Source organism: Haliotis rufescens, unplaced genomic scaffold, assembly GCF_023055435.1.
Source record: "Haliotis rufescens isolate VD_foot unplaced genomic scaffold, xgHalRufe1.0.p SCAF_18, whole genome shotgun sequence".
Lineage (NCBI taxonomy): Eukaryota > Metazoa > Mollusca > Gastropoda > Lepetellida > Haliotidae > Haliotis > Haliotis rufescens.
Window position 1 is genome coordinate 30,264,824 of NW_025963868.1, and position 11,494 is coordinate 30,276,317.

Consider the following 11,494-nt stretch of genomic DNA (forward strand, 5'->3'; position numbering starts at 1 on the left):
GATGCGTATGACTATCTTCTTTGGTTTAATAAAGTGTTTGTTAATATCCCTCGCTCACATGAGATTGATTCAGTTCTGCCTTGAAGTTGCAAAATGAATGACGTCTCGCGATTTTTTTATAAATGAAAAAAGTAGTCCCGGTGTGACAGAGATCACGGTTATCCAATAAAAACGAATTAAACAAGGTCAGCCTTGTACGATAAACGTGTGACGTACGGATTTAGTATCTTACCACCTGTATCTTCACCACGTGGGTAATAATGATCAGTATATGGTTGTAGGCTAACGTGTGTTAACCTGGTTAACTGACCTTGTAAAGTGCTCAGTATCTAGGTTGCAAGCCATGGCCGTCATCTTGACAACTGGACAAATACTATGTTGTATGATTATTCCAGTGGGGAGCTTTGGATTTGTCTGAAAAGAAATTGCCCCAGACTAATTTTGAAAAAAATAGTTATGCTTCAGACTGTTGGAAAAAAGGAAGAAATTGTCTGACAAAAATTACATTGCTGCAATGTGTTGGGTTTTTTTAGAAAAAAATAATATTTAGACTCATAGTTTTAATTAACAAAAGGCAAGTCCAAAACAAACTTGGGAACATTTGGAAATGCCCTCCAACGTGAAACCATAAAAACGTAGAAAGCAATACTAAGACTTGAATGCTGTAACTCTTCCAGCATGACTCGCGTGTACAAATGTACCTCAAATAGGTTATTTAGACGCCAAAGGCTGGAGTTGCTGGAATATTGCTTGACATATATTGAAAACATGAAGACTTCACTCGAGCCATAATTGTGGATAGAGGTTTTGTCACTCTGATTCTTTATACATAGATCTTAACATAAAACAGATGAGGCTGTCTCACTGGTCTCTATTATGGCTAGTTCAGGTGAAAAATCAGAGGAAGGGAATTGGCTAATTGACAATTAATGAACAATGTCATATATATACCTGAAGGCTCCAGTAAACCTTACTATAAGGACGTTCAGCATTTCACATTCTGTTTTCTCTGTAAACTTCAGATGATATTTTCGTTGACGGTTCCAGGATGTACTTTGCTGTATTGATCTCGCATGTAGCATGTACAGAGGTAACGTTATCTGTCACATGACTTCCATATACATAAGTCAACAGGTCTACCTTGGTTGTGTCGATCAGCAGTCGTGCAGTCGTACCCAGCTGTGTGTGGTCGGTAGTTGGTGCATCTTCTGTGCAGACTTGAAGATGACTCCACTGTGTTCAGGGGTGTTTCGGGAGCTGTTCCTGGTATCAGCAGCTGTTCACTCAATGGTAGGACTGGTAACATCCAGCATCAAACAAAGTGACGTTCAAACAACAGAGAAGGAGACGGAGCGTTCTGCTACTATCGGGAACATTGGCATCAAACTCTGCCAAGTAAGATGTGGTGAAACTGGCGGCTGTTTGAGATACGAATACAGTTATGAAACGTTAACTTGTCGTCTACGACTTGGTGAATCGAATCCAATTGAGAAGAATGAAGGATTTATTGTTCTTCAAAAGAATCATTCAGATGTAAGTCGATTTGTTTGTAAATATGTTTACCCTATTTAAGGTTTAATTCCTTTACAGAAATTATTTCCTTATGTAATTATATCATATTGAAGAACAGACATTAAGTGCATCAACATGTATTCTATATTGGTCTGCTAGGTTTGAACTCAATTTACGTTAGGTGAATTAAAAGTAATTTACTGGCAAATTTCAAGAGTGATTTAGATGTATTTTACGCCGCATTTGGCAATAGTCCATTCATATCACAAATCGAGGAAACCAGAATTGATCTTCACACATTGTACTGGGTCTTCAGCGAACAAACGTTTTGACCACACCGCTACCCAACCAGCCGCTATATATATACTAACGGAAAAATGTAACCTCCTTTCTTATAAGGTGATGTTAATGTTATCTAAAATAACAACATACTATTGGTCATCCGTCTGATCAAATTGACTGACCAAACCCATACCTGGTAACAGGGCGGTCACACTAAAAAACGCCCGGGGGCGTCCGGAAACGGCCGGGAGCGTCCGGAAGCGTTACCAAACTGAGAAAGACATGTTTTATTGTCTGCACTGTATTTTCAAAATCCCGGACGTCTTATGAAACCTCCCGGACGTTTCCGGACCTCTGATGAAACCTCCCGGACGTTTCCGGACGCCCCCGGACGTTCCAGGGCGTTAAATAGTAGGACCCAAACCGGGTGAGAACTCAGTTAACAATGTCAATAACGGGAGTGACCACCATTTGCCTTGATGCAGCGGCGGCGCATTGAAGACAACAGATGGTTGAAAACAGCCTGGGAGGTGTTGTTCCAAATGTCAACCAAAGATTGGCCCAATTACTTAAGTAGCCTTGCAGTCTGGTTCTGGTTATGTTATGTACGTCGTTCCATCTCATCCCAGGCATGTACTATGGGGGAGATGTCTGGGGAAACAGCCTGGAATGGCAGAACAGCAATGTTATACTACTTCCAAAAGTTTGTTACAAGAAGTGGAACGGTGGCTGGTGGTGGGGTTGTGGGTGGCTGGGATGTTTTGGGGGGAGGCGATGCTGCTTCAACGAGACGCTTAATCCACAAAGGGTAGAACATGATCTCGAACGATTTCGTCCCGGTAGCGTACGTCATTGGAATTGCCATTTAAAATGAAGCTATGTTCTCCAATGAGTTGGGATATAAGCCCATACCATTACACTTCCACCCCCAAACAGGCGACGTTGAGTAATGCAAGCATCGCTAAAACGTTCTGTAGACCCTTGCACGATCATCAGACCTGTTCAGATTAAACCTGGACTCATCAGTATACCTCAGATGTCTACACCAAGCTAGGCGTGGCTGACGGTGACGTAGAATCAATCTTCGGCGTATCAACAACTTGCGTACGGTTCTGCCACTAACCGGGCTCAACCCAGGAACTGTCTGAGCTGTTAATGTGTCAGTTTGGTATCGATTCCCTTGATGCACCAACCGAATACGGTTGTCTTGTGGATGTGACGCCACGTGTTTGTACATAACGTATCTACATGCTGCTGATATCGTCAACAAAGGGATAATACTGTGTTTTGATGAACTTAAAATTATCTGTCAGCTTCGTTTTTTCCCATTACCCCGACATTGCCTTACAAAAATGTTTTTTTGATCACCTGGTATCACTGTGTGCTATTCACGTGAACAAGAACACGTGTGTGAGTATCATGCCCCCAACGAACATGCAAACATTAATATTGTGCCCCATGCATGATCATGCACGTGCACATTGTGTATCACGACCTTAAAGTCGAGGAAATACCTTCATGAACATGTATTACAAGATAAAGTATTTCATTACAGAAGAACTAAATATTTATTGAACTTAATGTGAAGCACAGTTGCATTGTTTCGTCAGAATATATCTAGAAAGACAACGTCAAGTAAAAATTAATGCATGTGTGACGGGTACCACCGGTGGGTCAGGATACGTTCATCTTTTCGCTTACTTCATCACTATGTCATAGTGATTCATAAACACATGTTCGTGAACACATGTTCATGCTTTAAGCAGAGATTTCATATGAATATGGAACGAGTTTTGTCGCTTTTATTATTATTCAACTAGGACAAAAGACCGATGCTTTTCAAGAACTGACAGAGCACAACACAGTGTGCTACTTGGGAGGAGAAATTCGAGAACACACAGTTGACAATTTGCTTCTGTTTAAAGGTACCCGCTGGTCCCTGCACAGACATGTCTTGCAGTCTCGGTTCTAGGTGTATAGAGAGTCGATCTGGAAAAGCTGTCTGTGTAAAAGGTAATAACCTTCAAGTTATCTTTTGTCTGTTTTCAAGTCCTTTTTTACTTAAGGTTTGGAGTGGGAATATACATTGTATAAAATATCTGTCGAGTTTAACTGGATTTCAATTTTCCTGAACTTGAGACAATTTTAGAAATTGTTTTTGAATATGATGTTGATTGGCCAAAATTTTATTTCTCTTTTTAGGGCAAATATTTGTATGTCTAGAAAAAGAAACAATACCTCCCAAGAAATATCGCCAATCCACCAATAGAATGTTTGGACTGTGAGATAAGGAAAATATATATTGAATTAACCTTGATTTCCAACTTTCCTAAATTATATTATAGATGTCAGAAATTATGGTGGGATATGATGAGGCTGAGTAATTTATATGTTTATGTAAAGCTGTCTTTGTAAAAGGTAATAGCTTTCCAGTTATCTTTTGGGGGGTTTCCAAGTACTATTTTACTTAAGACTTTTAGGGCAAATATCTGCACTTTTAGAAAAAGAAACAATACCTCCCAAGAAATATTTCCAATGACCAATTAAAATGTTTAGACTGTCAGATAACGAAACTATCTATTAAATTAACCTTGATTTCCAACTTTCTTAAGTTATATTTGAGATGCCAGAAATTATGTTTGGATATGACGAGACTGAATAATTTATATGTTTATGCAAAGCATTTTTTGAAAAAGCAATTATTTGTTCCATTCTGTGATGAAACAAATGTGCTTCAGAATGTAAACATAAATAGTACCGGTACTTCTTCACTAGCTGTGGTGAAACAAATCTCAATAAACATATTTCCAGATATGGAGAAGTTCTATCCTTCGAGATCTCAACAGCAGAAACGAGATCAGAAGAGAAAATCTGGAGACAACATACTCCATGAAGCCTGCAGGGAGGGTGATCTTAGCCGAGTGCAACACATCTTAACTGAAGGTCATGTTGACCTCAACAGTAGAGAGATGAAGCACGGGAGGACGCCATTGATGTTGGCAGCAACTGAGGGACATAGAGACGTGTTTGACTTAGTCATGAGTAAAGGAGGCAATGTTTCACTTGTGGATATAAATGGTGATAACATCCTACATTTGGCCTGTCTTGGAGGACATGTTGAGATAGTAAAGTACATCCTCTCACAGAACATTGCGGACATCAACAGTCGAGGACAGTACGGGAGGACATCAGCGATGGTGGCAGCAACTGAGGGACAAAGAGACGTGTTTGACTTAATCATGAGTAAAGGAGGCAATGTTTCACTTGTGGATACACATGGTGATAACATCCTACATTTGGCCTGCCTTAGAGGACATGTTGAGATGGTGAAGTACATTCTCTCACAGAACATTGCGGACATCAACAGTCGAGGACAGTACGGGAGGACATCAGCGATGGTGGCAGCAACTGAGGGACATAGAGACGTGTTTGACTTAGTCATGAGTAAAGGAGGCAATGTTTCACTTGTGGATACACATGGTGATAACATCCTACATTTGGCCTGCCTTAGAGGACATGTGGAGATGGTGAAGTACATCCTTTCACAGAAGATTGTGGACATCAACTGTAGAGGAATGTATGGGAGGACACCCTTGATGTTTGCAGCAACTGAGGGACATAGAGACGTGTTTGACTTAGTCATGAGTAAAGGAGGCAATGTTTCACTTGTGGATACACATGGTGATAACACCCTACATTTGGCCTGCCTTAGAGGACATGCGGAGATGGTGAAGTACATCCTCTCACAGAAGATTGTGGACATCAACGGTAGAGGAATGTATGGAAGGACACCCTTGATGTTTGCAGCAATTGAGGGACATAAAGACGTGTTTGACTTAGTCATGAGTAAAGGAGGTGATGTGTCTGCATTTGATGGTAATGGTAATAACATCCTACATTTAGCCTGTCTTGGAGGAAATGTGGAAATAGTAAAGTACATCCTCTCACAGAACATTGCGGAAATCAACAGTCGAGATACATACGGGAGGACACCATTGATGATGGCCGCAGCTGAGGAACATAAAGACGTGTTTGACTTGCTTGTTAGTAAAGGTTGTGATGTGTCTGCATTTGATGGTAATGGTAATAACATCCTACATTTAGCCTGTTTTGAAGGACATGTTGAGATGGTGAAGTACATCCTCTCACAGAACATTCTTGATATCAACAGTAGAGGAGTACACGGGAGGACATCATTGATGTTTGCAGCAACTGAGGGACATAAAGACGTGTTTGACTCAGTCATGAGTAAAGGAGGCGATGCTTCACTTGTGGACACACATGGTGATAACATCCTACTTTTGGCCTGTCTTGGAGGACATGCGGAGATGGTGAAGTACATTCTCTCACAGAACATTGTTGATATCAACAGTCGAGGGTTATACGGGAGGACACCATTGATGGTGGCCGTAGCTGGGGGATATAAAGACGTGTTTGACTTGCTTGTTAGTGAAGGAGGTGATGTGTCTGCAGTTGATGGTAATGGTTCCACGATCCTGCACGTGGCTTGTTTCTGTGGCCAAGTGGAAATGGTGAAACATATTCTTTCTCAAGGTATTGTGGATATTCACGCCAAGGACAAGTATGGGCATACGGCAGCGATGATGGCAAAACGTAGAAAACACATGAAAGTGTATGACCTCATAATTTCGAAGGGCTGAATTGGAAACCAGCTGATGTTAGTTACAAACCGGCAGTCACTATGATTAATATGATGATTTTGTTGTTGTATGTATTTCTGTCAATCTAAAGGGACGGTCGGGTAGCCGAATGGTTAAGGCGTTGGTTCGTCACGCCGAAGACCCGGTATCTATTCCCGACATGGGTACAATGTGTGACGCCCATTTCTGGTGTCCCCCGCCGTGATATTCCTGGAATATTGATAAAAGCAGCACAAAACTAAACTCACTCACTCTGTCAATCTAGAAACGCATTCAAGTAAATGTCTCAAAATCATTGCCATTTATTTCAAGAAAACTGTTTGAACCTTCAGAAAAAGTACAGATTGAATAGGACCCAGTCACAGACTAATACTATGCAACAACTTCAAAACAAACACACAATACAAACAGTATCTATAACAGTGCACGGTGAGAGGACATGCACAACATTAACCCAATATTACTGTGCACAGTTTGCACATCATCCACGTGAGCAGAACATCACTGAGTAATCTAGTCCTGCATCAACACCTATGTTACATAGTGTACACCTGTTTCCCTTACAGCAACACCTATGTTACATCGTGTACACCTGTTTCCCTTAAAGCAACACCTATGTTACATCGTGTACACCTGTTTATCTTACAGCAACACCTATGTTACATAGTATACACCTGTTTCTCTTAAAGCAACACCCATGTTACATAGTGTACACCTGTTTCCCTTACAGCAACACCTATGTTACATCGTGTACACCTGTTTATCTTACAGCAACACCTATGTTACATAGTATACACCTGTTTATCTTACAGCAACACCTATGTTACACAGTGTACACCTGTTTCTCTTACAGCAACACCTGGGGGCACGGGTGGCCCAGTCGTCTAAGGCGCCGCGATTCGCTATGCAGAGTTGTGTCCCTTGGGCTCGCCAGAAACCTATGATTGTGGGTTCGAATCCCGGTTCGCCCCGATTATGTTTCTAGGTTTGTCATCACCATACCCGTGCCCGTGGGTTTTACCGAAGTGGTAAAGGTCTGAGACCTGCATCACTTCGGGCTTTCCTCCCACATTAAGCTGACACGCCGCGATATAACTGGAATACTGTCAAAAGCGGCGTTAAACCCAATTCGCTCAATCACTCATTACAGCAACACCTATGTTACATAGTGTACACCTGTTTCTCTTACAGCAACACCTATGTTACATAGTATACACCTGTTTCTCTTAAAGCAACACCCATGTTACATAGTGTACACCTGTTTCTCTTACAGCAACACCTATGTTACATAGTATACACCTGTTTCCCTTACAGCAACACCTATGTTACATAGTGTACACCTGTTTCTCTTACAGCAACACATATGTCACATAGTGTACACCTGTTTCTCTTACAGCAACATCTATGTTACATAGTATACACCTGTTTCCCTTACAGCAACACCTATGTTATAAAGTGTGCACCTGTTTCTCTTACAGCAACACCTATGTTATATAGTGTACACCTGTTTCTCTTACAGCAACACCTATGTTACATAGTGTACACCTGTTTCTTTTAAAGCAACACCCATGTTACATAGTATACACCTGTTTCTCTTACAGCAACACATGCTTTACATAGCGTACACCTGTTTCCCTTACAGCAACACATATGTCACATAGTGTACACCTGTTTCTCTTACAGCAACACATATGTCACATAGTGTACACCTGTTTCTCTTACAGCAACATCTATGTTACATAGTATACACCTGTTTCCCTTACAGCAACACCTATGTTACATAGTGTGCACCTGTTTCTCTTACAGCAACATCTATGTTACATAGTAAACACCTGTTTCTCTTACAGCAACACCAATGTTACATAGTATACACCTGTTTCTGTTACAGCAGCACCTATGTTACATCGTGTACACCTGTTTCTCTTACAGCAACACCTATGTTACATCGTGTACACCTGTTTCTCTTACAGCAACACCTATGTTACATAGTATACACCTGTTTCTCTTACAGCAACACTCATGTTACATAGTGTACACCTGTTTCTCTTACAGCAACACCTATGTTACATAGTATACACCTGTTTCTCTTACAGCAACACATGCTTTACATAGTGTACACCTGGTTACCTTGCAGCAACATCTATGTTACATAGTGTACACCTGTTTCTCTTACCGCAACACCTATGTTACATAGTATACACCTGTTTCTCTTACTGCAACACCTATGTTACATAGTAAACACCTGTTTCTTTTACAGCAACACCCATGTTACATAGTATACACATGTTTCCTTTTACAGCAACACCTATGTTACATAGTATACACCTGTTTCTCTATCCGCAACACATGCTTTACATAGTGTACACCTGTTTCCCTTACAGCAACACCTATGTTACATCGTGTACACCTCTTTCTCTTACAGCTACACCTATGTTATATAGTGTACACCTGTTTCTGTGGCAGCAACACCTATGTTACATAGTGTACACCTGATTCTTTTAAGCAACACCTTTCTTACATAGTATACACCTGTTTCTCTTAAAGCAACACCCATGTTACATAGTATACACCTGTTTCTCTTACAGCAACACATACTTTACATAGTGTACACCTGTTTCCCTTACAGCAACACCTATGTTACATAGTGTACACCTGTTTCTCTTACAGCAACACCTATGTCACATAGTGTACACCTGTTTCTCTTACAGCAACATCTATGTTACATAGTATACACCTGTTTCCCTTACAGCAACACCTATGTTACATAGTGTGCACCTGTTTCTCTTACAGCAACACTTATGTTACATAGTCAACACCTGTTTCTCTTACAGCAACACCAATGTTACATAGTATACACCTGTTTCTCTTACAGCAGCACCTATGTTACATAGTGTACACCTCTTTCTCTTACAGCAACACCTATGTTACATCGTGTACACCTGTTTCTCTTACAGCAACACCTATGTTACATAGTATACACCTGTTTCTCTTACAGCAACACCCATGTTACATAGTGTACACCTGTTTCTCTTACAGCAACACCTATGTTACATAGTATACACCTGTTTCTCTTACAGCAACACATGCTTTACATAGTATACACCTGTTTCTGTGACAGCAACACCTATGTTACATAGTATACACCTGTTTCTCTTATAGCAACACATGCTTTACATAGTGTACACCTGTTTCCCTTACAGCAACATCTATGTTACATAGTGTACACCTGTTTCTCTTACAGCAACACCTATGTTACATAGTATACACCTGTTTCTCTTACTGCAACACCTATGTTACATAGTAAACACCTGTTTCTATTACAGCAACACCCATGTTACATAGTATACACATGTTTCCTTTTACAGCAACACCTATGTTACATAGTATACACCTGTTTCTCTAACCGCAACACATGCTTTACATAGTGTACACCTGTTTCCCTTACAGCAACACCTATGTTACATCGTGTACACCTGTTTCTCTTACAGCTACACCTATGTTATATAGTGTACACCTGTTTCTGTGGCAGCAACACCTATGTTACATAGTGTACACCTGATTCTTTTAAGCAACACCTTTCTTACATAGTGTACACCTGTTTCTCTTAAAGCAACCCCTATGTTACATAGTAAACACCTGTTTCTTTTTCAGCAACGCCTATGTTACATAGTGTACACGAGCTACCCTTACATCAACACATATTGTAAACTTGTTACCCTTACATCAACACATAGTTTACACGTGTTACCCTTACATCAACACACATTGTAAACGTGTTACCCTTACATCAACACATAGTGTACACGTGTTACCTTACATCAACACATATTGTATACGTGTTACCCTTACATCAACACATAGTGTACACGTGTTACCCTTACATCAACACATACTATATACGTGTTACCCTAACATCAACACACATTGTGCACGTGTGACACTTACATCAACACATATTGTACACGTGTTTCCCTTACATGAACACACATTGTACACGTGTTACCCTTACATCAACACATATTGTGCACGTGTGACACTTACATCAACACATATTGTACACGTGTTTCCCTTACATCAACACACATTGTACACGTGTTACCCTTACAACAACACATAGTGTACACGTGTTACCTTACATCAACACATAGTGTACTTGTTCCCTTACATCAACACATACTATATACGTGTTACCCTTACATCAGCACATAGTGTACACGCGTTTCCCTTATAACAACACATAGTGTACACGTGTTACCCTTACATCAACACATAGTGTACAAGTGTTACCTTACATCACGATGCTACTTTGTGGATCGGGTTGGTTAGACTCGGTGACGTTATAACGAACTGATGGATATAACGAACTGTTTTTTTGGTCCAGGCCATTTGCTGTTTATATGATGAATATATGCTGATAACGAACTATGGTTATAAGGAACTAACATTTGTGGTCCCTTTGAATTCGTTATAACCGTAGTTTACTGTACATCAGAACTGACTGCTAATTGTAATCAGCCGGTGGTCCCTGCTGCACACTTTGTATACGTTCAACCTGCATCATGTTACATTTTCTCTGTATTTTGTCCCATATTGTAAATGTCCACGTTTAGGTGTTAGTTGGTGAGATGAGGTGAAATGGGGTTTAATGTCGCGTCCAAGATTATTACAATTATATAGCGACGTGCATGAACGTGGGTGTGGCGGTTTCTACCAGTCAGATTTATAGTACTGGCACACTGAGATACCATGCTGCAGTTTAACATGAATACCCCACTCAGACACAGTATAATGGCTCCGAACAGACCAGTCCTTGTTTAGCCCCTTCATGCCGAGCGCCAGACCGGAAACAACACGTACTATCTTCTAACGTCATTTCACATGACGCGGGATGGAACCCCGGATCTTCCGCTCTCCAGGCGAACACTCTACCACTAGACCACGGAGGCGGTCCTGCAGGTGTTCGTTATTTAGCATTTTGATGAAAGCTTCGAGCAGTTGTGGTGTGATGACTTAACATTATCTCCGCAACCAACGAGAAG

At 40.7% G+C, this 11,494-nt stretch overlaps 1 protein-coding gene across 1 annotated transcript; it reads left to right on the plus strand.

The window, feature by feature from the left end:
* Nucleotides 1-4,607: 4,607 nt before the first annotated feature.
* LOC124115521 (ankyrin repeat and KH domain-containing protein 1-like) lies at nucleotides 4,608-6,455 on the plus strand. The gene has a single exon (XM_046476545.2). It carries the CDS (start codon nucleotides 4,608-4,610, stop codon nucleotides 6,453-6,455), a length of 1,848 nt encoding a protein of 615 aa, XP_046332501.2.
* Nucleotides 6,456-11,494: the final 5,039 nt, after the last annotated feature.

Coding starts and splice junctions, on each gene's coding strand:
- LOC124115521 (XM_046476545.2), top strand. CDS start 4,608: ATGGAGAAGTTCTATCCTTCGAGATCTCAACAGCAGAAACGAGATCAG.